The following is a 27213-nucleotide window of genomic DNA, read 5'->3' as shown; positions in this document are numbered from 1 at the left end:
TTTTATTCCCAGCACTTAGGAGGCAGAGGCAAGTGGAGTGGATATCTGAGTTCAAGACCAGCCTGGTCTACAGAGTGAATTCCAGGACAGTCAGAGCTACACAGAGAAACCTTGTTTTGAAACAAAACAAAACACTACTTTGGGGCTACAGAGATGGCTCAGCATTTTAAGAGACTTGCTGCTCTTGCAAGGACCCAGGTTCAATTCCCAGCATCTACGTGGTGGCTTACAACTGTCCTTAACTCCAGCTCCAGTGAAACAAACGCCCCCTTCTGGCCTCCTCAGCATCAGGCATGAACACAGTACACAGACATACATGAAAGCAAAACACTCATATGCATAAAATAATAAAATAATAAGAGTCAAAAGAACCATTTTGTTTATCCATTCATTTTTGAGACAGGGTCTCTTGAAGCCCAAGCTGATGTTGAACTCCTTATGTAGCTAAGGATATCTTCTGGTCCTCCTGCCTTCATTCCCAAGTACTGGGATTACAAATGTGCCAACATCTTCATTCATCAGATGCTGGGGGTCAAACCCAAGGCTTGCTAAGCAAGCACTCTTCCACTTGAGCTACAACCCTCATCTCTATGAACAACTGCTAATTGGTCCAAGGTTCATGACCTCTCATTATCAAGAAAGACTTGGTGGCAGTGGTTGTTCATGTCTTTAATCCCAGCACTCAGGTGGCAGAGGCAGGTGGATCTCTGTGAGTTCGATGCCAGCCTGGACCATATAGTGACTTCCAGGACAGTAGGACTGTTTCACAGAGAAACCCTGTCTCAAAAGAAACAAAAAAGTCTTAAGTCTTACGTATCAGGTGTGCAGTAGCCCTGACACTAAACCCAGCTGCTGTGCTATCTGCCGCCAGTGCTTTGGCTACTGGTGTGAACAGTCAGTAAGGCTTTGTTTTGTTTTTCTGTTCAAGTCTTAGACTGTGACCCAGGGTGGCCACAAACTCCTGACAACTACCTGCCTGAGCCTCTCAAATGTGGGGATTGCAGATACGAGCCACTATGCCCAGTTCAGTAAGACTTTTTTAAAAAGAAGTTTATTTACTTTTGTTTCAAGACAGGGTTTCACTGTGTAGCCCTGGCTGTCCTAGAACTTGCTCTGTAGACCAGGCTGGCCTCAAACCTGGAGATCTACCTGCCTCTGCCTCCCGAGTGCTGGGGCTAGAGGTGTGCTAAGGGTGTTTGTGAGCACCTGAGCAAATGTGTCCTTCATGTGCATGTAGGAGCCTGCGGAGGCCAATCCCCTGGAGCTGGAGTGACTGGTGGTCCTGAGCCACCACATGAGCTCTGGAACCAAACCCAGGTGTTTTTCTGTTTGTTTGTTGAGACCAAGTCTCTCTATACAGTCTTGGCTGGAACTTGCAGAGATCTCCTATCATGGTCTCAAAGTAATGGGATTACAGGTGTGTGCTACCAGATCCAGCTTCAAACTGCTTGCACTTTCTTTGGTTTTTGGTTTTGGTTTTTCGAGACAGGGTTTTTCTGTGTACCTTTGGAGCCTGTCCTGGAACTCACTAGTATCCCAGACTGGCCTTGAACTCACAAAGATCCACCTGCCTCTGCTTCCTGAGTGCTGGGATTAAAGGTGTGTGCCACCACCTACTTCCATCATCACGTTGTTTTCTTAAAAGGCTGTCAGGGCTCAATTCCATTCTTAGCGCATGGTGACACAGGTCACTTGACTAAGCCAAACCAAGGCAGATTTAGGTTAAAAAAAATTAGGAAATGTTTCAGGGGGAGAATGCACTCCTCATTTTACAGACCAAGTCAGCGGTTCTCAACACGACCCCTTTGGGGATTCCAATGGTCTTTTCACAGGGGTCGTTTATCAGATATTCTGCACATCAGATATTTACATTACGATTCATAACAGTAGCAAAATTACAGTTATGAAGTAGCAACGAAATAATTCTATGGTTGGGGATACCACAACATGAGGAACTGTATTAGAGGGTCGCAGCTTTACAAAGGTTGAGAACCACTGCCCTAAGCGCCCTTCAGTGATCTGCCCTCTGGTTGCCCACTTCTAAATTTCGGCCTGGAAATCCTTACTAGTCAGTTTTCCACCCCGATCCACAAAAATGTCACAGGCTCAGAAAAACAGGCCTATCCCTGTGGATGACAATTACAGCAGCTATAACAACCGTATTCCCTACGGTTCGACCAAGGCACAGCAGGATGGAGATGCTGGGGTGAAGTGGGATGGAGCCAAGGCGCTCTGCGTGCTCAGCACAGCAAGATTCAGCCACTGCAAGATACGGCCGAACAGCGCCTCCTGTCCAGGAAAAAAAAAGGGCAAACAAGCATCGGGGAGCTTCGCAAAACAGGAGACTCCTGAAACACTCTACCGCAATGAAAGGTCGGGAATCTCCATTTCCGCGCGAACAGGACAGCGGGCACTTTCTGCGCAGCCGCAATGGGACGGACCGGCACGTGCACGCGGAGGGCGGGGCTGACCCGGTCCTCGCGCAAGCGCGCGCCGGCCAAAGCATTTGGCGGGTTTTTCCTGACTGAGACACTGAGCAGTAGCTTCGGATGTAAGTTTTCTCTCCGGAGCTAGACCTTTCGAGTTTTCTTTTTGTTGACGTGTTTCTCTGTGACCTGGTGGCTGGGGTCTTTTGGGGGCCCGCGTCCCTGTTACCTTCGCCCAAAGCGAAAGGACAAGCCTCTGCTGAGCAGACTTGAACTGAGGTAGGAGCTGAGGCGCCGGCCCCCGCGCCGGGGCACCCCGCCGGGACACCATGGCCGTGTCCACCCAGCAGCTGGCGGAGGAGCTCCAGATCTTCGGCCTGGACTGCGAGGACGCTCTAATGGAGAAACGTGAGTCCCAGACCGAGGGGGTCCCTTCCAAGTTCCATATGCTCGGGTCCTGGTGAAACGACAGGTGACATTGCCAAAAGGAGACCCTGGAACCATTTGCAGCTCACAGCTCATTATCTGTCGCTCGTGGCTTTTCTCATCAGAGTTGTTTTTCAAAGACAGGGTTTGCTTCTGTAGCCCTGGCTGTCCTAGAACTTACTCTGTAGACCACTGGGCTGTCCGGCCTCGGATTTTCAAAGATCACCCGCTTCTGCTTCCCTAGTGCTGCGGGATTAAAGTGTGCCCCGCCATGCCTCGGTCAGTGTGGTTTCAGCGATCTGTGCAAATAGGAGCTCCTCGAGGTGGATCCCTAATACGTTATTTTCGTTTTGGAAGAAACTTCAGGGGGCTTCTTGACTCTATAGATGGAGGAACACAGGCAAGGAGAATGAATTGTTTAAGCTGTCTCTTGCTCTGGAGTCCGTGCCTCACCATAATGGTCCCTAGAGTCCACTGGGGAAGACCTCAATCACACATCTCAGTCGGCTTCAGAACAGCACTCCGTGTACCCTCACCGGAGCCACCCGTCAGCACTTTGAACTTCTGGTTTTGGGAACTAAGACCATAGTGTAAACGGACTTGCCTCTTATCCCAGCACTTGGGAGACTGAGGCCAGAGGGTCTTAGAGAATGCAAGACCAGTTAGGGCTGGACACTGAGCTCCTGTCTGCTTTGCTTTTAAAGGTTAAAAAAAAAAAAGCACAAGCTAGTGTGTGGCACACTTCTTTCGTGGAAACTGAAATATTCCAAGTCCTTGTGAGGACTTAAAACGAATCTGTTCTTGCTTTTTAAAAATTTCTTGAGACAGGGCCTCTTTTTGTAGCCCAGGCTGGCCTCAAACTAGCAGAGATCCACCTGCCTCTGCCTCCTGAGTGCTGGGATTATTTATGTGAATGAGTGTGTGTGTGTGTGTGTGTGTGTGTGTGTGTGTACACGCATACACAGCTACACCGAATGTATGCTGAGCCCTCAAAAGCCAGAAGAGGGAGTTGGCTTCTGGAGCTAGAGTTAGTGCCGCTCGCACGCGTGTCAGGAGTACATACTACATACTGGCTGTAGCTTCCCTGCCACCACTCCTGGGTGGCCTTTGGATTTTCTCACCACCACTTCTCAGCCTTTAAAAATTCATTTTCGCTGGGCAGTGGTGGTGTATGCCTGGCCTCTAAGGCTGAGGCCGGCAGATCTCTGAGTTCAGTGCCAACCTGGTCTACAAGAACTAGTTCCAGGACAGGCTCCAAAGCTACAGAGAAACCCTGTCTCAAAACAACAACAACAAAAAATTCATTTTCATGTGAATGTCCAGGACTCAGTCAGAATCGCTTCCTGCTGCCTACAGCACTCCCGTGTGACACTCTTAGTCCACTTGGGTCACTCTTAATCTGACTGGTTAGCCTCTGTGCTTTCTTGTTCTGTCTTCACCCTGGTAGTGAGCTTCCTGCAAACAAGAACAAGTCTTCTTGTTCACTGCTGTGTTCCCAGGGCCTGCGAATAGGCAGTAACTGGATAACACGAGATTACTTCGCCTCAATATGAAAGCAAAAAGAAGTAAACAAGGGGGCTGGAGAGAAGGCTCAGAGGTTAAGAGCACTGGCTGCTCTTCCAGAGGTCCTGAGTTCAGTTCCTTGGTGGCTCACAACCACGTGTAATGAGATCTGCTGCCCTGTTCTGTCTCTTGCCAGTAGAACGCTATATACATAATACATAAGTAAATCTTAGAAAGAAAAGACACGAGCTAGGTTTTTCCTTGCCTGATTTCTCTCCCCGCAGTGGCAGAGCTGTGTGTTCTGTACAGACAGACTGAGGAGGGAATGGTTAGCGAGCTCATTGCCTTCTGCACCAGCACGGGGAAAGTGTGCCTTACTCCAGAGATCCTGAGCTCTTTTGAACACGAGGTAAGAGCAAATGTGAGTTAACTGATGGCATTCTGCTGCCTGAAGGTGTGCACTCTAGGAAGAGATGCAGGCTCGGGTCGCTGGGTCTTTTACTTCCTTTCTTCCCTCTGTTACTTTCTATCATAGTGTCTTTTCAGTTCTGTACATTTATTTATGTTGTGTATGTGCATATGTATGCACACCTTGCTACAGAACTGAGAGGACAGCTATGAAAAATTAGTTGTCGCCAGATGGTGGTAGCTCACATCTTTAATACTGGAGAGGCAGGCGGATCTCTGAGTTTGAGGCCTGGTCCGGGACAGCCAGAGCTACATAGTGAGACCCTGTCTGGAAATGAAGAAAGAAAAGTTGATTCTCTCCTTCTACTAAGTGGGTTCTGGGATTCAGATTCAGCTTAGCATTGACCATTAGGCTTAGCAGAAGTGTCTTTGTCCATGTCACTTACTATTTTTGAGCCTTGGTTTTTTTCCTCCTGTCCAGTTCTGATAACCTGTGTTTTTAATATGATTGTTGTAAAAATTGTTGCAAAAAAATTGATGGCAGGTGTGAAAGAGAACTATTACTAGGATTATATGTTGTCAGCAGACAGTTATTAGAGAAGCTTTTTAATTTTTATTTACTTTTATTATTATTCTACTATGTGTATGTGTGCATGAGTGCAGGTACCTGCAGAGTCAGATCCCCGGACCCGGAGTTACAGGCAGTTGTGAGCTGAGTGTGTGTACCAATCCTGATCCTACTTTCTCCCAAATGCTAGCATGATAGGCATGATCCACCATTCCCAGCCTGTCATCTTTTTGTTTTAGAGACAGTGTCTCACACCGTGTAGGTCAGGCTGACCTTGAACTCACAGATCCACCTGTGTCTGCCTCCCAGTGTTGGGATTAAAACTGTGCACTTACATGCTACTTAACACTTTTTGGAGTAGTTTATCTTTGACTCTGTGAGAATGGGCTGATACTGGAATTGAACCCAGGGCCTCTTGCATGCCTCGCAAGTTCTCTACCACCTGAGCAATATCTCTATCTTTTTCTGCTTACATTTGGAATGCCTGTTACTTCTTCAAATAGGAAATGCCCTTCCTGTTATCAGACTATGGAATAATATAGTCACCATCTGCTTTTATTCTGTTCCTCAGGTTCTAAACAAAAAATTATCCAAAGCCTGGCACAGTGCCTCCAAAGACAGTGGCCATGCAGGAGCCAGAGACATCGTTTCTATACAAGAGCTGTATCCTTTTATGCAGAAGGCCTTTGCACTAAGCCACATATATGTATTTTGTAATTTCTCAACAGTTGTATATATAATTTAAAAACAAATTTTTAAAAATACCTAACTTTCAGTTTCTTTTTTTAAAAAATATTTATTTATTATGTATACAATATTCTGCATGTGTGTATGTCTGCAGGCCAGAAGAGGGCACCAGACCTCATTACAGATGGTTGTGGGCCACCATGTGGTTGCCAGGAATTGAACTCAGGACCTTTGGAAGAGCAGGCAATGCTCTTAATCACTGAGCCATCTCTCCAGTCCAACTTTCAGTTTCTCAACTAATCTCATTTAATTACTCTCCTTGACTAGTGTTTTCAGGATTGAAGCGGAGGAAGAAGAGGAGACCCTTCTGAACTCTTACACCACACCCTCTAAGGTGAGCATGTGATGTCAGGAAACTGCATCCTACAAGTAACATTCTTAAAAACATATCACAAAGCTGGGCTTGGTGGTGCACACCTTTAAACCCAGCACTTGGGAGGTGGAGGCAGGTAGATCTCTGTGATTTCTAGGACAGCCTGGTCTACATTTTGCTTCCCATGACAGCCTGGTCTCACCAGAGAAAGTAAGTTCACAGAATTTCCCTGCTAAGGTTCACAGTCTGAACAACATGTGTGAGGATATGTCCGCCTCGGTCCGCCTCGGTCCACCTCGGTCCCATCTGCCACTCCGGCCACATTGGTTTTCTTGTTCATCTTCAGGCATACAAACATACAATCACCTCGTGGCCTCTTGCCAGGGGCAGCCAGCCTGTCTAAAGTAGCAGCTTCCTTCCTCTCCCTCTCCTGTATCCATTCTCTTGCTTTATCTTTCGCTGTGGACCGGAATTTTGTTCCATCACTCCATTACAGAAGCTCCCAGATCACGGATGCTGCTTCATTCACTGTTCTTTCCCCAGGGCCTGGCCCATGACAGCTGCAGAATTCATGTGTTAGAGGAATCTATTTGGAAAATAGCTAGAGAAAATGTATCAAAACCCCAAGTTATGTTTCTCCTTTGTCTTACTCATTCTTCCTGGTGAAACATCTCCTGAGAACGGGGAGTGTAGCCCGGGGGTACATGTTTAACGTGTGCAAGGCCTGGAGTCCATTCCCAGCAATTCCCTAAATACCTAAGGAAATTATCCAAATCACGGAAAAAGCTATATGCATGATGAGGTGCATCATAGCATTATTTATAATCATAAGAAATTAAAAAATAACCTGTAATCTAGCAGTAGAGAAGGAGGCAGAGATTAGTTATGAATTCAATCATAGAACAGGACTAAGGATTGTACCAGTGTAGGAGGATGCATATAGAATTTAAAAATGAGTGTATAAAATGCTGTAAGTTTTCTTTGTTTGTTTGTTTATTTATATATTTATTTCGGTTTTTTGAGACAGGGTTTCTCTGTGGCTTTGGAGCCTGTCCTGGAACTAGCTCTTGTAGACCAGGCTGGCCTCGAACTCACAGAGCTCCGCCTGCCTCTGCTTCCCAAGTTCTGGGATTAAAGGAGTGTGCCACCACCGCCTGGCTTTGTAAGCTTTATTTTTAAATTAGGGTAATTTTTTGTTGAGGCAGGGTTTTGCTGTGTAGCCCTACCTGGCTAAAATAACCATTCCTTAATTGTATCTTAATATCTTTTAACTTCATATATAAATTAAAATAGTTGCTCTGGCTGAGCGGTTATGGGACATACGTTTAATCCCAGCACTCAGGAGGCAGAGGCAGGCAGATCTTTGTGAGTTTGAGGCCAACCTGGTCTATAAAGCAAGTTCCAGTGCAGCCAGGGCTGTTACACACTGAGAAATCCTGTCTCAAATAAATAAATAACAAATAGTTGCCCTAGCCAGGCAGTGGTATACACACTTTGAATTCCAGGGAGGCAGAGTAGCAGCATCTCTGAATTCAAGGTAGTCTGGTTTACATAATGAGTTCTGAGACAGTCAGGACTATCCAGAGAGACACTGTCCCAAAAAAAAACAAGATATTTTAGAGGAGCTTGCAGTGTATGTATATGGTTATTTTAGAGGACCAGTGGGAGGGCTCAGTGAGCAGAGACACTTTCAGCGCAAGCCTGGTGACCTGACCTACCAAAAGGTGGATGGAAAGAAGCAGCTCCACAGCATTGGAGCTGCACTTACACCCGGGCACCCGGGCACACTCTCCAATAATAAGTACAAATGGAAAAAATAACTTAAAACCTAGTTTGTAAGCCAGGTGTGGGGACTCACATCAGTAATCCTAGCACTTGTGAGAAGGGGGCAGGCAGGTCAGGAGCCGAAGGATAGCCTCAGCCACATTGGGTTCAAGACCACTGTGGACTTTAATACCTGAGACTATTTCAGACAGAAACAACCCAGAGGCTGGAGAGCTGTCTCCTTAGTTACACGATCTCGCTGTTCTAGCAGAGGACCCAAGTACTATTCTCAGCACTCACATCAGGCAGTTCACAGCTGTGTGTAACTCCAGCTCCAGGGGTCCTTCCCAGGCACCTTCACCTGCATGCACGTGCTAGCATACACATAAATAAAATAAAATCTTTAAACAAATAAAACTACCAATATTTAAAAGTTAATTTTTGATGCAGTTTCTGTGTTTTTGAGTCAGGGTCTCACTCTGTAGCCCAGGCTGACCTGGAAGTTGGATAACCTCTGCAGTACAGCTTCCCAAAGCTAGGATTTCAAGTATGAGCCATCATGCCTGTCTTAGTGATGGTTCTGAGTCTGTTCTCACCTTGGGTTGCATAGACTACCAGTTGATACTTGATGATGGCATTTCCTTAAATGACCAGCAGGAAGAGCCCTTGAGTCAGAAAAGTTCCTGCGTATGAACTGTAGCCCTTGGGCTGGGCTTGACATTTGTCTCCCGTCGACACCCCATTATCCAAGGTCTTGGGAATGAGGTCCTGTGATTGGTTTTCATCCTTTACCCTGCACTTATCTTTGACTTCTTATTGGTGAGAGCAAAAAGAAAAAAAAGTAGTGGAAGAGAGAGAAGAAATGAAAAAAAAAAGGAAAAAAAACCCAGATGTCACCATTAGTGAGGTGTTCGCTGACTACTCTGTCCAAGTATGAGCTCAACTACCTTATCTGCCTGGAGTTATTCCAGGCTTTAATTTGGAAAATGTGTGGTAGACTGGGCCAAAAGAAGTGTAACAGAGTCCCATCCCCTCTCCGGAGAATGTGTGCACGCAGGTCAGAGTCATGCATTGCCAAACTCGGGCCTTTTCTCAAAGCACAGAGCCCACGGGGATGGAGATGTGCGTGCCGGTTGACAGGTCAGGTGGCTGGGCTGGCCATCTCCTTTGGGAAATGTTTGCATTCTTTTCATGACAGCCTTCAGAGTGCAGATAGTGTCCTGGTGGGTGTTGGGTTACTGTTGAGGGTTTATGTGATCACTGCTGGAGACGGCTCCGGAGGATCCTGGGCCACTCTGTCCTTTCCGAGGAACTGCAGCAGCTCTCCACTTAATTAGCAACCTGGAGCCAGAGTGACGGATGTCGTTTGTTCATCTTGTTTCTAGGGTCCTCATAAGCGAACTAGCAGCACTCCAGAAACCCCCCTAGTGAAAAGGAGTGTCTCTACTCGTAGCCCACATCAGCTTCTCTCTCCATCAAGTTTCTCCCCGAGGTATGTATCATAATTGATCCAAGTGTAGAGAAAGCCGCGCCTTTCTCTGCGGACAAGGCAAACTGCAAGTAACTTATTAACCGCCCAAGGAGTAGGCCGTCTCTGCAAACTAGCTGGAAAGCCTGTGGTTCGCCGCCTGTGGAAAGTTACTGTTTTGTTTAGTAATTACAGAAACTTGCTTTCCACCCACTTCTCTAGGGCTCATTTCCTAGATGGGGAACTGATATCTCCTATTGAAAACAGCCTGGCTATTCAGAAACTCAGGCATCTGGTGTGTCTGGTCAGTCAAGGCAAATAGGCTCTCACCTGCTCCTACTCGTTTGCGTTTACTTGGGTTTCTCCTTGTAATCTGAAGTATTTTTTAAAGGAAAAGTATGTGCCTTTGTCCGCAGCATTGCGTAACCTGTTCATCCCGTGCTCAGGTGACAGCTCGTTTTGGAGCGTTTTCTCATCGCTGCACCTTTGCCTTCACAGGCTCAGTTGATACTTCCTCATGGCTGCCACCACTGTCCAGAAATGTGCAGAGATCACGTGTGACTCTGAAATCCATAAGTGATAGGTCTCCATTAGAGAAGCCCACGGACGAGTGCTCGGCTGAGGAGAAGTGATTATAGGGCTCTCCCATCAGGATGGGGCTCAGGAACAGCATGTCAGCCATTTAGGGAACTACCAGCCTCTGGGTCCTTCTAAACCAACCAGAGTGTGGGTTTCTCGGTTCTCTCACTTTAGAGAGTCAGTGACGGACTGGAGAGACTGGCTGCTCTTGCAGGGAACACAGGCTTGTTTCTGAGCCTCCACATTGTTTCTCCAGTTCCATGGATCCATGAGCTCTCTGCCTCTGCAAATACCAGGCACGCAGATGGTGCACATAGAATACAGATCTTAAAAAACTGGCAGTGACTGAAGGCTCTGTGGCCATTGACTGTGGGTGGTTATTGGGTCCTCAAGGTCAGTTCGGTTTCACTGTGGTCCACCTGGTCTGGGGAGAGCTCAAAAGTTCCCAAAGTCAACTTGCTAGACTTAAACGGGCACCTCTGAAACCTACGGGGGCTCAAATAGTTGTTGCAGAGCCGTGGTGGGCGTTAGCCTCTCTAAGCAGGAAGGTCTTTAAATCTGTTTCTGTGGCTGTGTTTGTGGCTGTCCCCTGTGAGCATCTGATGGTGCTGGAGGGCTGCTGTGACGCATGCCCCTTCGGGTGGAGCCCTGAGGAACTGGTCACTTCCCCGCCTGATCATTTGTTTAATGTACACTTAAGAAAGCTGACATCAGAGACTCGTTTTGTAATTCGTGAAAGCAGCCTGTAAATTATGTAGGTAGAGGCAGCTCTGGAGATAAAGGTAATGAGCCGAGCTGTTTTCTGTAGCTCTTCTGCAAAGGAGGGATGCTGGCAGTGGTTCCGACCATGCACCTTGGGAAGTGAGTTCCTACAGAGTTAGTGTGCCAAGTGTAGTGTGTTTCTAGACCTTTCCGTAAGCAGTGTTCAGAAGATTCCAAGCAGATTACCAGCCTCCAAGTATTTTTGATTTACCAGTCAGAGTGGATACAGAACTGGCCAGTGCAGCCTTGGAGTGAGGGTAAGGGGTGCTTGCTCCCTTTTAACTGTTCGTTCGTTTGGTTGAACTTTATTTTAGTGTCATTTGTTCTTTGAACTAACTGTACTGGGAGGTTTTTATTTGCTTGCTTATTTATTTAGTTATTTAGTTATTTATTTATTTATTTATTTTTGAGTTAGGGTCTTATATAGTTTAGGCTGGCCTCAGACTTGGCTGAGACTGGCTGTGAGGTCCCGATCCTGCCTTGGATTTCTGAGCGCTAGAATTGCAGATGTGTGCCACCATGCCTGGATTCAGCTGTACATAGGTTTTGTATTTGCTCAGCAATCTCTGACCCATTCACTGTTTCAGGATCAAATGATGGGTTGGTAACCGTGGGTGACTCACAAGAAGAAAGGAAAATAGTTGAAACTTGCCTGTGCCGTCAATTCAGAGTACCTTTTGTTTTGCTTCATTTAGTTTTTATATATTTTTGTCTTTAAACTTTTGTATTCTGGTGTTCCTCGGGGCCTCATTCCCGGAATTCCTGAAAGGTCAGAGTACTCGCGGCCCCTCCACGTTGATTAGATCTTTAAGACAGTTTGCTTTTTCTCCAGGCCTCCCAGCCTCGCCTCCTCACGTTCCTTTCTCAGGTAGCTACACAATAATAATCCACTAATCCATTCTGTTCCTGCAGTGCTACCCCTTCCCAGAAATACAGCTCCAGAACCAACCGAGGAGAAGTGGTCACCACCTTTGGCTCAGTACAGGGTGTGTCCTGGTCTGGGAGAGGAGGCTCTGGAAGTGTCAGCCTGAAGGTCATAGGGGACCCAGAGCCACTCACGAGCAGCTACAAATCCATGTTTCAGAAGCTCTCAGATATTCGTGAAGGTAACTGGTTTCCTCTCGGATGGTTGACTGGGTTTAAAGCCAATGGGAGGACTGAGAGAAGTGAAGTAACAAAGCCTGGCTCGGCTGATAGAATAGCTCCCTCGTGGCTTTTGATTCCAGAAGTTGGTCAGTGTTCCTCTGGCTGCTCTTTCAGTGATGGGGAAGGAAGGACGCTGGGTGATGCCGCTGTGAAGGAGTTCGGCTCTTGAGTTGTGAACACTTGCCACTGCTTCCTTGAAAACCAAATAAGTAATCATGTCAGAAGATGACCTGAGGTTCAGACTGGACAGATGTCCATGTTCCTCCATCCTGTAGGATGATTGTGATCCTGGACAGTGTGTTCTGTCTTTTCGTGCTGAGGGAATTTCTTACTGACAGCACCCTGTCACCTTTGGATTGCAGTTCTGACCTGTAAGATAGAAGAGCTTGGCAGTGAACTGAAGGAGCATTACAAGATTGAGGCTTTTACTCCTCTTCTAGAACCAGCACAGGTAAGAGCCATCTGAAGAGGTCTCACTAATTACCCCTACTCTTAATTCCTGATGAAACCGTGCTGGCTTTGAACTGAAAAACCTGCCAGTGTCTGCCTCGAGTGCGTGTGCCACCACATCAGTCTCAGACTATTACGACTCTCGGAAGTCAGTGAAGAGGCTCTTCTCCACTCACCAGTGTTCTAGTTCATCAGCCTTGGTTGGCTGTGGTGAAAACGGGCTCCTCTAAAAAAATACAGATCCCCGCCTGTGTCGCCAGACTTCCTTTCCTACCTTGTGGACTGGGTCTTATATACATGCAAAGGTTGAAACCTTGTTTTCTCATTGGTGGAGGACATTGCCTCTGGAGAGCTCCTGCCTGTAGAAGTGTCTGGGTTTGCCAAGTGAGAGCAGGAGGCTGGAATTCTCATTGCCTGGATGATTCCTCTGGTTGAGCACTGATGCAGATCGGCAGCTGCCTCTGGCATCTAGAGTGACATCATGCCTTAGTTCTGGTGCGGGTGCTTTCTCTGGAGCATTGCTAGTCTAAGAGATGTGTCCTAAATAATCCCTTACTGAGTGTGCCTTTGTCCTCTGTTTGCTTCCAGGGAAAAGCAACCATACATAAGATTTTGTTCTTAGCCGGGCAATGGTAATGCACGCTTTTACTCCCAGCACTCAGGAGGCAGAGGCAGGTGGAACTCTGAGTTTGAGGCCAGCCTGGTCTACAAAGCTAGTTCCAAGACAGCCAGGACAGTTACACAGAGAAACCCTGTCTTGAAAAAAAGAAAAGGAAGAAAAATCTTTGTCCTGTAGGAAGTTTTGGAGAAATTGACAGGAAGTTTGGGGGCAGGGCCGCACATGAGGGAAAGAGTAGATGTACTGAGTTTGCTCCCAAGAGTGGAAGCCCTACACAGGAAGCCGTTAGAGATTTCAGTTCCGTCTATGAAGAGCTTCCTGTGGAAGTGGTAAAGTGATGTCCCACATGGTATCTGGGTATTTGGGAGCCCAAGGCAGGAGGATTGAGAGTTAAAGATAGACTGACTGTGTTGTGTAGCAAAACCCTGTGGGGAGGCAGGAGCATGCATGTACCAAGAGGTACTGTAGCATGGCTGAGGATTTGGCTCTGGAGCCAACTTCTGGCCTTCGGTCCAGGCTTCACTATTGTTGATCTTAATGAAGTTAATTATATGGCCCCACCACTTGTTCCTGGGTGTTGCCGTAGCTACGGTGGTCGTGAGGGTTGAATGAGTTAATACATGTCAGCTGAGAACAGTGTGTGGCAGACTCAGTGAATGTGATCTATTAATAGCTGTGGTTTGCCAAAAGTGCTGTGGGCCGCAGGGCTTGGGATTCCTCAGGCTGGGGATGCTCACATTCAGGCAGCCTCTCTGAGCACACCTGGCAGGCAGGAGGCGGACTAAACACCCCTGAAGGGTCCTTCCACTTTTAATGGTGATTCTGGGATCACCCCCCAAAACATTCCATTTGGGGTCTCTCGCTGTACCGTCATTCTTATGTTCTCTCTTTTGTTGGTAGGAGCCTGTCATCCTGCTGGGCCAGATTGGATGTGACAGCAATGGGAAGCTGAACAGCAAGTCAGTGATTCTCGAGGGAGACCGGGAACACTCCTCAGGCACTCAGATTCCAGTGGATCTGTCCGATCTCAAGGAATATTCTCTCTTTCCTGGGCAGGTGAGACTGGAGCCTCTGGGATGCAGACCTGAGCGCTTGGTTTCCATCTCTGTTGCTATGAGATTGGGTTGTATAGGGCCACTGTCTTAGGAACTGTTTTTTCCTCTCCTTGGTCCAACCTTGGCCCTGGGTCCAAGTGCTTGGGTTCAGATCCCAGCTCCACCTGAGGTGCGTGGCTGTGGGTAAGGTACTTGACCTCGAAGCCAGGAAGTCTTCATCCACAAAATGAAATACAGATTCTTACTTTCTGGGATTGTTGTGAGAATCAGGCCATTTGTACAGAGTGTAACTGTGACTGATAGAGCCCCCTTCGCTTATTCTCTCGAAAATGCCAGGATCATAATTACCAAAGGTAGTGTATCTCAGACCTCGTTTATCTCCTAGTCAGCAGTCTTGTGTTTCTTGTCTTTCAGGTTGTAATTATGGAAGGATTCAACACCACTGGTAGGAGACTTGCTGCCACCAAACTCTATGAGGTACAGGATGGGCCCTCTGCCACTCCACGTTTACTCCAGGCTCGGTATATGTTGTTCTGGTAGAAGAAACTAGTCTTTTTCAGTCTCTGAATGTTTGGTAGTAGTTTTTTTTATTTTTTTTATTTTTTTGGTTTTTCGAGACAGGGTTTCTCTGTGGCTTTGGAGCCTGTCCTGGAACTAGCTTTGTAGACCAGGCTGGTCTCGAACTCACAGAGATCTGCCTGCCTCTGCCTCCCGAGTGCTGGGATTAAAGGCGTGCGCCACCACCGCCCGGCTGGTAGTAGTTTTTGTTTCTAGACTTGGAACTCACCTCCAGGCTGTGACTTAGTGAACTGTTTAGAGAGCCCAGTGGCAGGTGTTTTAGACCATGAGGTCACACGTGTTTGTATCATTATAGTGCCAGTGCAGCCATCGGCCACGCATAAACAAATGACTCTGGGGAAGTCCCACCAAAACTTTATTTACAAAAACCGCTGCAGTTGCTGGGCAGGGTGGCACATGCCCTTAATCCCAGCACTTGGTAAATAAGAGGCAGGTGATCTCTGAGTGAGGCCAGTCTGGTCTACAGAGTGAGTTCCAGCACAGTCAAAGAAACACTGTCTCGAAAAACAAAAAACAAACAAACAAAAAATAATGGCTGCAGTCAAGTTTGGCCTCGAGCTGTAACTTACTTATCTCTGCTCTCAACTAAGGTCCTTACAGATTTCCATATCCCAGGAAAAGTAGTGAACTCCCTTCTTCCACCCTTACCCAGCATGCCAGTGACACAAACACCCACTTTGCATGGGATGGCTAAGTGTTTTGTGTTTTCCCATTGCCTGGTCTGCTTAGTCATGGTGATCTAGAAAAGTGGCGGAATCTGGGCTCTACCTGTGATTCCCAAGAGCAAGGCAGAGATATGTCCTCTCCTTGCTTCTCACGGTCCTCCCACTGCACCTGCAAACACTCAGAGCCATCCATTACCAAAGCAATGGCAGGAACAAGACCTTAGCTGAGCTCTTTCTGTTCCAGGGTGTGCCGCTTCCATTCTATCAGCCCACTGAAGAGGATGGAGGTAAGTTTCTGTTCAAATTTTTTCTTGCCAATAATGGGGGTGATAGACAAAGTCCTAGACAAAGTTGCCCAGGCTCAAGGAAACAACAGAAGCTGTGTGGGAAAGGCATGCAGAACAGTAAGACCACAGCTAATCAGTGGACTTACAGGCCTTTTCTGCAAGAGCCACCAGGGAGTCCGAACCTCCTGAGCACTGACAGTGGCATTATCTGGGCTCTGGTGATAAAGTAAACACCTGTAACCTGGATGCTAACAGGCATGTGAAGGTACTTGGAAGGGGGAAATGATATACACATTATAACTCAAGCTGGGTGTCCCTGATGGAATCCTGGAGGAGAAAGGGACACTGTTGGAAAACCTGGTTTAGTCAGCAGTTAACATACTGTTAATCCCAGCAAATGTGCTGTATTGTAAGAAATGTTCATGTTAGGGGGCTCTGGGAAAAGACAGAATTCTGTGCTCTCTTTGCAAGTTTGTGCAATTCTATCATCATTCCACATAAGGGTGTCATTTGAAGAAATAGTTTCTGGCCAGGCATTCTAGTGCACGCCTTTAATCCCAGCACCTGAGAGGCAGAAGCAGGTAGGTTCTTGCATTCAAGTCTAGCCTGGTCTACATAGGGAGTTCCAGGCCAGCAAAGGCTACATAGCATGACTCTTATCTTTTTTTTTAAAAAAAAAAAAGAAGGGCCATTTGGTGGTGGCACACACCTTTAATCCCAGCACTCCGGAGGCAAAGGCAGGCAGACCTGAGATCAAGGCTAGCCTAGCCTACAGAGTGAGTTCCAGGATAGCCAGGGCTACACAGAGAAACGCTGTCTTGGGGGGAAGAATTGCAGAACAAGTGACCTGGATGGGAAAAGCAAGATAATAAAAAATACTTGTGAGCCGGGCAGTGGTGATGCATGCCTTTAATCCCAGCATTTGGGAGGCAGAGGTAGAGGCTGGCCTGGTCTACAGAGCAATTTCCAGGACAGGCATCAAAGCTACAGAGAAACCCTGTGTGAAAAACACCTAAAAAATAAAAAAATAATTTTTTTTAAGTTAACAAACTTTGTTTTAAAATTCCCATAAACTGGGGTGGCGGTGTTGCTGGGTAGATAACACGTGTGCAGCATATATGAGGCTCTGGCTTCGATCCCCCGCTGCCACAAATGAAAAAGAGGATGGGAGCTGGAGAGATGGCTGAGTGGTTAGGAGCAGTAGCTGCTCTTCCAGAGGACCTGAGTTCAATTCCCAGCCTCCACATGGTGACTCACAGCCATCTCCAGGGATTTGTTGCCTTGTTCTGTCTGATGTCATCGTCTCTCGTGTAGGCATACGTGCCAATAGAGCCAATAAATCTTTTTTTATAAAAAAAAGAGGAGAGGAAAGGAAAGTATTTCTAAGTACTTTTGTAAGCAGAGTAAACAAACACCAGTAAAGATTTTCAATACATGCCAGTGCTGACATATTGACAGAACCCCACACATGCTGATGGCATGTGAAGTCATTCTTGAGATGTCATGGAATCAAAAACTATCTGTGTGGGGGATAAAGGTAGGTTCTTCCTGGTCTCAGACCTGAGGCAGCCTGAATATCACTTCCGTGATCCCATGGGACCTGTGAATATGTTCCTTTACATGATCTGAGTGACGTGGTAGTGTGCACCATTAGTCTTAGTACTTAGGAAGCAGAGGCAGGCAGATCTTTGTATGTCCCAGTCAAGCCTGGTCCTCATAATGAATCTTTTGGATGGGATTATACAGGTGGGTTGAGTGCAACCACATGGGTCCTTATGCACATGGATGGCAGAAGGATCAGAGTCAGAGGACAGAAACCTCAGACCACTGGCTTTAGCCTCAGATCGGTCAGAGCCCTGCTGACACCGTGACGGCTGCACTACGGTGACCAGAGCTGTAGACAGTAAATTGCTTTAGCTTCCAATTTTGGAGTAAAGCATTTTTTAATTTTTATTGTTGTAATATTTATTTTGTTTGTTTTTTGTTTTTTTTAAATATTTATTTATTATGTATACAATATTCTGTCTGCGTGTTTGCCTGAAGAAGAGGGCACCAGGCCTCATTACAGATGGTTGTAAGCCACCATGTGGTTGCTGGGAATTGAACTCAGGACCTTTGGAAGACCAGGCAATGCTCTTAACCACTGAGCCATCTCTCCAGCCTTGTTTGTTTGTTTTTATGTGCATTGTGTATGGGTATGTTCACTTGTGAGTGCGGGTACCTATGGAGGCCAGAAGAGGGTGTCGGGTCCCAAGGGCAACAGTTATAGGCAGTTGTGAGCGGCCTGATGTGGGTTCTGTGAACTGAACTTGGATCCCCAAGAACAATAGCAAGCACTCTTAACTGCTGAGCCATCTCTCAATTCCTAAAATAATTTCTTACAGAACCAGTATGAAAGTAATTGCTACATATTAGAAAATTTGAGGGATTTGGGGGGGTTGTTGTATAAGCTACAGGAGCTAGCTCAGAGTGACTTTAACATACACACGTCTGTGTGTGTGTGTGTGTGTTTGTTTGTTTGTTTGTTTTTGTTTTTTGAGACAGGGTTTCTCTGTGGCTTTGGAGCCTGTCCTGGCACTAGTTCTTGTAGACCAGGCTGGTCTCGATCAGACTGACTTTAAAAACTCAAATTCAGGGCTGGAGAGATGGCTCAGAGGTTAAGAGCACTGCCTGCTCTTCCAAAGGTCCTGAGTTCAATTCCCAGCAACCACATGACGGCTCACAACCATCTGTGATGATATCTGGTGCCCTCTTCTGGCCTGCAGGCATACACACAGACAGAATATTGTATACATAATTAATAAATAAATAAATAAAACTCAAATCCAGATAGTTCTCGGGCTAGACAGGGACTGGAAACCCAAGCTTGGGGTGGGGGGCACAAGCCTAGCAGTTTTAGTGTCCAGGTAGCATGAGAATCCAGCAGAGTCGTCCAGTGTCTGGCCCTCCAACAGCCTGCCCTTCTGAACCCACATTCTCCCACAGATGGTTCTAACTTCTGCACAGTGTGAGCACTTGTCATCTTGATGGATTCTTCCTCACTGACACTCTGCTCACACTGCCCAGTTTTTACTTGGTTCAGTGTTCCTGGGGAGGGATGAGAGCCTCAGCTTCAGTCCTCAGACCTGCATTCATGGGACCTAATGTGCATTTTCCTCCAGTGGCCGGCCCTTCATTATCTCTCTACCAATATCAGTTTTCTTCTTTCTCCTCATGACCTTGCAATGCCTTCTGTCTCAGATTTTGAGCAAACTATGGTTTTAGTTGCCTGTGGGCCTTATACCACTTCTGACAGCATCACATACGACCCCCTGCTTGATCTGATCGCCATCATCAACCATGACCGGCCAGATGTCTGTATCCTGGTAGGTCCTTGGGTAGTGGTGTGCAGGGAGGCTGTAGGGTGGGAATGAATCGGCCTTGGAAAGGGTTGTAATGCTATTCTAAGTTCTCAAGAAACATTGATCTGTCTCATTTTACAAAGACGTTTTATTTTTAACTCCTTATTTTTGGTGTTTTTTGTTGTTGTTTTGTTTTGAGACGGGGTCTCATTACATAGCCCTGACTGGCCTGGAACTCACTATGTAGACTAGGCTGGTCTCAAACTCTCAGAGATCTGCCTGTCTTTGCCTCTCAAGTGCTGGAATTTTTTTAATTCTCAGTCTGTACCTCTGGAGGTACATGCGTAATCCATAGCCGTCACTAAGTCCAGAGGGCCAGCAGTATTGTCTTCTCTGGTTTTACAGCAGTCTTGCTCTGTCTTGGTACTCTGATCCACATCTAATCTCTTTTTATGGCTAAGATACTACTGGTAACATAGTGGTCTGTTGTTCTTGCTAGGTGTGAAAAAAAAACAAAAGAGAGCCCAGTGTCATTTGGGGCAACCACAGGAGTTATAGGGCCCTGGGAAGCCCCCTGAGGGAACAGAATTCAGATGCTCCTTGGTCCATCTGTCACCTTCCCAGGCTCTTCAGGCAACCTTGGAGAGACAGGTGGACCAGGGCAGGGAACTGCTTTTAGACAGTTTGTCTAAAAGCCTTTGCAGACATGGAAGATTCTGATTTGTTCTTTGGTGCTTTTGTTTCCCTACCTCTGCTCCTTTGCAGTTTGGACCTTTCCTGGATGCTAAACACGAGCAGGTGGAGGTAAGTGCCTGGGGAGGGGAGTGGAGGGGAAGGGGATGAGTGCCTGCACTCTACCTAGACTCTTTCAGTTTCCTCTTTTGGAGTTTATCTACGTCTGCAGCAGGCTTACATCAACCCTGTGGCTAACGAGGAAAATATTGTCCCCAGCTGTATTCATTAAATACTTTGAATTTGAAGACTCTGTTGCACTAGTACATAAAACCATCTAGAAGCCAGGGAGGGAGTTGGAAAAATAGGTGGTTCTTTTGTCTACCCCAAGTCACTACTTAGATGCAAAAGTAGTAATAAAAGCAGATGGGCTTCAGCCGTAGGTCTGGCTGTCTGGTCTCAGTGCCTATGAAACTGACATACTAGCCTCTTCACGCAAGAGGCAGGTTCTGTGGAATCCTTTATTTGGCCATTGCCCAAGCTCATGTCATAGGTCCTCCAATACGTAAATCACAGTTCTTCCTTAGGACCTTGGTCTAGGGCCTGGGCCTCCTGCCCTTTGTTTGCTGGGTATTTCACCTCCATAAACAAGATTCAATGCAGGCTTCATCCTAGACTGTTCCGTGCACATGCAAGAGAATTAATTATTCCCTTATCTAGACTCAGCTTCTTGCAGATGGACAGCCCACCCCACTCCCGCTTTTTGTTTGTTTGCGATGGCATCTTACCCTAGAACTGAGCTGACTTAGAATTCAGTCTGTCCTGGAGCTCACAGCAGTGCTGGGATTACAGAGCATGAGTCCCCATGCCTGGCTCCATCTTCCTCATCGTCACATCTCTGTCCACTCCATGCCCCTGGGGTCATCCTGCAAGCCTTGGCACTTCTCCAAGTGCAGTTCCTTTCCTTTCTTGCAGAACTGTCGGCTGACAAGCCCATTTGAAGACGTTTTCAAGCAGTGCCTGAGAACCGTTATCGAAGGAACAAGAAGGTCAGTGTTCCAGATGGAGGGCAGACCTGGAGCTTTCTAGGTTCTTCCAGGAAGTGCCAGTAGGAAACTGAAGCTTCTTGGACCATGTTTGTTCCCATCCTTTCTGTCCTTTTGGACTTAGAGATCAGACAGAGCCCTTGAACTCCGGTGCTCAGTGGGTAAACAGGCGTCTTTGTAAGTCAGATAAACAAACTTGGAAGGACAAACTTCACACACTCTCATCCTTCGGTCTTTCTCTTTACTTCCTTTTCTCACTTCCCCTTGTATAAACTGTTACTCCATGGGAATATTCCCAGAGTGGTTTGGGGAAGAATTTGATTGGCAGTGAAATTCTGAGAGGCCCCAAGCCTCTCATTGCATGAAGGGAATGTTTTGGGGTAAGCCCAACTTTCTTCCCTGAGTCAGTGCTTCCCAATGGTGGTGGATGGCCGCCAAGGGCTAGAGACTCCAGTGAGGGTGAATCCTGAATCCTCAACCTAGCTCCGAAGACAGGCAGGACTGAAAGGCCACAGCACTGATATAAGTGCTGTGGTTCTAGTGTGTGCAGGCCTCCCGATCCCAGGAAGGGTTTAGAGCTAGCTGCAGAGTCATCAGGGAGCTGGCCCCTCAGCCAAGTCAGAAAGAAAATGTCGTAGTGGACAGTCTCCGGGGATTTGCTGCCTGTTGCTGAACTCATAATAAACAAACATTCCTGAAGCTGAGATTTAAAAACAGACCTGTAACAAAGGTGGTTTTTAAAGGTCTTCCTTCCGCCTTTTGTCCTGAGAACAGATCCCAGGTTGATTAGTTGTAATACAACCTTGTGCTGGCATCAGGCCTGGAGCCAGGAGACTTGAGCCCTCAGCTGCTTCCATTCCCCTCCCCTCTCGAATGGAGGGTTACATATACCTTCCCTCTTCTCACAGGTTTGTCAGGGCCCCAGCTGAGTTCATAAAAACCAGGGAAATGCCAAGGTCCTCAAGAGATAAACCCCAGCCTCCCAAAGCAGGGACAAGCACTGAAGCAGTACCTAGCACTGACTGGTGCTTCCAACATGAGTTTGGGTTCTGATTTTGGTTCCTCATCCCATATGCTATTGATAGCAGTGATACAAACAAAGAATAGACCAAGCATTGTTACCCTGGGAGCCAGTACCCAGTGCCACCAGGCACTTTCATCTGTGGCTAGTGTGAGCTGCAAAGCAGGACGCAGCCCCACCCTGCCAGAGCTTTATATAAATGGTGCTAGGTCAGAAATGCAGGGCACCATGCAGAACTCGGCAGATGTGAGTGAGGCCCTTGTAGCAGCAGAATGCCCTGATGCACCTCTCTGCTCAAGAGACAGCAATGAGACACTCCCACCATCTGATGTATGAAGTTGTGCAATACTGCACATAGTTGGAATTTTCTTCCTGGCCCCTCCCCCTATAGCCAGCTCCAAGCCTTGAGCAGAGGCTGCTTCCTCCTTAACCGTTACTCTTCTGAAGCCAGTCCTGAACAGCAGTCTGGTCCCGTGAGGACAAACAGCTTAGCCTCAGTCCTTTGTACCTTCAGACTTCCACTGCTGGAGACCTAGAACATAATTTCAGCTCACTCTCTGGCTTGTTCACCAGACTCTAGCACCCACATGGTGGACTTGGACAATGGCAGGGAACTTGGTGTCCGAGAGACTGAATGATATGCAAAGTACCTTTCCCAAGATTATGATGCCCAATTACAGTGGACCAGTCCCCAGTTATATGTTCAAAGTCCCTGTGCAGGGTTGGAAAGGTGGCTCAGCAGTTAAGAACTATTGCCTTAGCCGTTGGTGGTGGCACAGGCCTTTAATCCCAGCATTTGGGAGGTGGAGGAAGGTGGATCTCTGAGTTTGAGGCCAGCCTGGTCTACAGAGAGAGTTCAGAACAGCCAGGGCTGTTACACAGAGAAACCCTGTCTCGAAAAACAAAAAAAGAAAGGAAAAAGAAGTATTTCTGCTGTTACAGAGGGCTAGAGGTTGGCTCCCAGCACCCACGTCAAGCTGCTCGCAACCCCCTGTAACTCCAGCTCTGGGAGTCTATATCCGTCCCACGGTTTAAGCACAGAAGGAAGCGACTACAAGTGAGAGCTGTTGGCCGGTGCCAGGCTTGCCCTCACAGCAGAGTTGATGCCTGCTTGGTTTACAGTGGCCCTTCTGCCAAGGATAGACAAGGGAGCCACAGAGCAGGTTTGCCCTTCTCTCTTTTGTGTGGTTGTAGAAACAGTTGGCCCTTGGAACCACAGCTTTTTTTCTCCACTCCGTGTTGTAACCCTAGAGACTCTCCTGTCCCCATCAAAGGGACAGCTGCCTCTGCTGTTGACACTAGTGTACTGAGGGGTAGAAACAGTGCGGCTCCCTGATGTGAGTGGGCAGTGAGTGTCTTCAGTGTCCAGGAGACCTGGCCCTTTGCTGCCTGAATGGTTTGGTTTGAAGGGCAGCCTTGGGACCTGACCTCACTTGTTTGACCTGAGTCATGTCTGCAGAGAACTGTGTTGTCCACAGGCCACCTAGACCTGTAGAGTGGAGTAAAGCTTAAGCTCAGTCCCACTCCCAAGACTTCCTCCTTAACAGGGTCTCACTCTGTAGTCAGGCTAGCCTCAAAACTCGGGTCAGCCCTCTCTGGCCTCCCCAGGGCTGGAGCTGCTAGTGTGTGCCGACCATGCCCAGCTCTAGATCTCAGTTCCCCCGCTTTTCCTACCAGACAAGAGTTCTCTGTAGTGGGAAGCCACATAAAGCAAGTGACTGTGTGTCCTGAGCTATATGGACCAGCTCCAGTTGGACATGTGTATGTGACAGCAGATTGCTTTTCCCTCGCAGGGGCCCTGGGAGACAGTGTCTGCTCAGAGTAGAATGCCATCCAGGTCTTCCTGGAGGGCTGCTGGATGAAAGACATGCTTACACCTTTAACCTGTGGCCCAGTTCTGCTGACTCACCTCTTGTCCCTCTTGTGCTTGTGTTTTGACAAAGCAGCTCCGGCTCCCACCTTGTCTTTGTCCCATCTCTGAGGGACGTGCATCACGAACCAGTATACCCACAGCCACCTTTTACCTTCTCGGAGCTGCCTCGAGAGGACAAAAAGGTACCAGTGCGGTGGGGTGAAGACGGCCCTGTGGGTGAGGGGAGAGAGTCCCAGCTCTGTGGGGAAGCTCTCTCTAGCTGTTGTATGCAGATGTTCATGTCAGCGGCTTCTCATTTCAGCGAGTGCAGTTTGTGTCAGAGCCCTGCAGCCTCTCCATAAATGGAGTGATGTTTGGCTTGACATCCACAGACCTGCTGTTCCACATTGGGGCCGAGGAGATCTGTAGGTAAGAAACATTCCTTGTCAGCCGTAGACAGCTGGCTCCTGACATCACCAAGACACCGCCCCCCACCACATCATGCCACTTGACAGCCTTGTCAAGAAGTCCTGAGAGCCACACTTTATACCAAAATCTTAGGCCTTTTCTTTTCTGCTAAAGGTAGCAGTCAGGAAAATGTATTTGTTACTGTCACGAGTTTGCCATGTCTGAGACCCCAAAGAACCAAGTCTGTTGTGTCTACATGAAACACTAGGTGATGGAATCCATATTTTTGGCTCCAGTCTCTTTTTCTTTACCATCTCGTTTGTGACCTGAGTGCGCGAGTGTCCTCTGTAGACTTACCGTGGATTTATCAGTGAATGTGGGGCCCTCAGAGAACCAGGCACTGCCGGATCTGGTGTCTAGGCTAGGCAGTCGGTTCTTCCATCAAACCTTCCTTGCCAGGAGAGGGATGAGCTGAAGTTCAGTGGGTGTGCGCTTTGGCTGTGGTGTGTCTTTGGGGTTGCCTGGCTGTGTGTGGCTTCATGGTGCAGAGACTGTATCCTCTTGTACAAGGTGGTTCAGCTCCAGCGCCCAGGCCTCCTATATCCTGATTCCTAGGATTCTTCTTTCCCTCTAAGCCCCGTGCCCTGCTGCCCTGTCCTGGAAAAGAGCCAGCTTTTTGCAGTGTGTCTCTGAGCTTCCCCCGTAACTGTGTCCTTGCTGTTCAGCTTCTCTCTGGTTGACTTGAGTCCTCGGGTCCTCCCTGAAGAGGACTGACAGAGAAACCTGGTTCTGCCCTTCTTTCTAGCTCTTCTGGGACTTCAGACAGATTCAGCCGAATCCTCAAGCATATCCTGACACAGAGAAGGTGAGCGTGCCAGCCCATAAACATGGGCAGTGTGGAGACTGGGAGCGGGGCCTCCCCGGTTCCTGCATTGACTGCTACTAGAGTCTCTTTCATCTCTGCAGCTATTACCCACTCTACCCGCCCCACGAGGACATGGCCATAGACTACGAGAATTTCTATACCTACGCCCAGCTGCTGGTCACCCCTGATGTCTTCATAGTGCCGTCGGAGCTGAGGTACTTTGTGAAGGTAGGTTTGAACTGACTTTTTTGCACACATCAGAACCTGACTTTTCCTTCCAGATTATCTGGCACTTGCTCGACCTGGGCCTGTTTAATGGGACAGTGTCCGCTTGGGGACAGCACAAGGGCTGATTGTTGGGGTCATGGGGTGACAAATAGTCTAAGCGTGGAATGAAGCAGGAACAAGCCACACGTGCCCACCTGAGTAGAGCCTAGGTGTCAAGGAGTGAGGACTTTAGGCCCTGTCAAGGTGACCTGGGAAGATGTTGCTGCCTGCCTGCCTGTCTTTCCCTGAGTTCTGATCCCCCCCCCCCCCCATGAGCTCAGCTAGTAGTACCTTGAAGAAGCTCTTGATCTCAGCTGCCTCAGGCTGGAGTCCCTGGCAGGGAGTCCACACACCAGCTGGGTCCAGTCCAGTCTTAAACAGTGGTTTGTCCGCTTCTCCAGGGAAGGAGTCTTTGAGGCTAGGTCTGTGCAGCCCGGGACGTCCTGGGGCTCTCACTTTCCTGCCTCAGCCTCTTGAGTGCTGAGATTACAGCCCACTCAACAACTCCTAAGTCTTTCTTCATGTGGAAGAACAAAACTGTTGGGATCAGTTTCTTCCCCAAGCATAGGAGCTCCTTATCTGCCAGGTCTTGGCGTTCTCTGTTTTGCCCTAGAGAGTCTCTAGTTACAAGTGAACACATTTGCCTTCGTTTCTGTTTTCTAAATCTCGGTGTAAGAATCTGACGATGTCACACCCAGTTGAGAGCTTCTAAACCCAGTGTTTTTTTCTTTCCCAGGACATCCTTGGCTGTGTCTGTATGAATCCTGGACGACTCACCAAAGGACAAGTGGGTGGCACCTTTGGCCGCCTCTACCTCAGGAGGCAGCCCGGGGCCACGGACAGTAAGGGCAGGCAGGGCCTGAGTGTGGCTGCACAGGTCGTCAGAATCTGAGTCTTCAGCCTAGGTCGTGTGGCCTCACGGACACCGAGAGCCCAGGTACGACCTCTGATGACCAGACTATTGGAGCACCTGATACGGATAGGGACAGGACTGCAGGGCTGGGCCCCTGTGCCATGGGGCCTAGATCTGAATCATGCATCTCACCTCTCTTCTTGCTTCACAAGGGACGTAGGGTGTCGAGAAGTGAACCATCTATGGAGACAGCCTGCCCAGAAAGGCAGGAAAACTTCATGATTTTCTGTGTAAATCAAACACAGCGTTTGGAGCAATAAATATAAATTTTTAGTATAACTGATTTTAATCTTTCTTCTACTTTTTTTTTCCTGAGTAGTGTCCTAGGAATGTTGTCTTCTTGACCTATGTCCAGAGAAGGCAGAGCTTTGGTCACACTGGGCTCCATCCAGCCCCTTGGAACTCTCCCAGCCCTACCCTGCATCCTCCCAAAGTCCCCAGACTACAGTTGCTGAGGAAGAAACTTGGCTTTGGCTACAGAACTGGGCTGCAGAGCAAGCAGCTGGCAACCTGCCTGACTCTCCCTGTGCCTCGTCTCATATACCGTGTCTCACACGCTTGCTGTGGTCTCAGCCCCACCTCTCCATCTGGAGGAGGCAGCCCTGATGAGTCCCTCTGTAGCTGTAGTCTCCAGTCAGTCCGCCACTCTACCAGGTCCAGCAGTAGCCTTGCCTGTAACCAGAGCTCTCGGGTAAGGACAGGGATCCCAGGACATCCCCACACCCATATGTTCTTGGCATTGAGGAAAGCGTGCAGAGAGTTAAACCCGGCACAGGTTTCAGTCCCACATAAGCAGGCTAGCCTCCTTTGCATACCAAAGGCAAGGTAGGAGCACCCAAGCTGCCAGGCCCTAGGAAGTGTGAGGGGTATCAGCTTTGAGTGACAGAAATAGGGGACCTGACAAAGCAGCCTGTGCTCCTCACCTCTGATGGAGGAGGCATCAGGGAACAGTTTGCCCACCATGAGAACTTCTTTCCACCTTTTGTGAAAGTGCATAGGAGGCTGTTTTTAATCCCAGCATGAGGAAGGCAGAGGCAAGCGGATCTCTTTGAGTTTGAGACCA

At 48.0% G+C, this 27213-nt stretch overlaps 1 protein-coding gene across 1 annotated transcript; it reads left to right on the top strand.

Moving 5' to 3' along the window:
• The first annotated feature begins 2541 nt into the window (after positions 1-2541).
• On the top strand, positions 2542-26398 carry Pola2 (DNA polymerase alpha 2, accessory subunit). The gene is made up of 18 exons (XM_005351769.2): positions 2542-2834; positions 4640-4764; positions 5903-5994; positions 6355-6412; positions 9541-9647; positions 11877-12070; positions 12473-12561; positions 14080-14235; positions 14649-14711; positions 15723-15765; positions 19006-19130; positions 19872-19910; positions 20754-20827; positions 23792-23900; positions 24020-24126; positions 24911-24970; positions 25072-25198; positions 25974-26398. Exons 1-18 carry the CDS (start codon positions 2756-2758, stop codon positions 26127-26129), a joined length of 1803 nt encoding a protein of 600 aa, XP_005351826.1. The 5' UTR covers positions 2542-2755; the 3' UTR covers positions 26130-26398.
• The last annotated feature ends 815 nt before the right edge of the window (positions 26399-27213 follow it).

The sequence above is a fragment of the Microtus ochrogaster genome, chromosome 8 (assembly GCF_000317375.1).
Source record: "Microtus ochrogaster isolate Prairie Vole_2 chromosome 8, MicOch1.0, whole genome shotgun sequence".
In the NCBI taxonomy this organism is placed as follows: Eukaryota; Metazoa; Chordata; class Mammalia; order Rodentia; family Cricetidae; genus Microtus; species Microtus ochrogaster.
The sequence above is the reverse complement of the archived record's forward strand: the minus strand, read 5'-3'. Positions and strand labels throughout refer to the sequence as shown.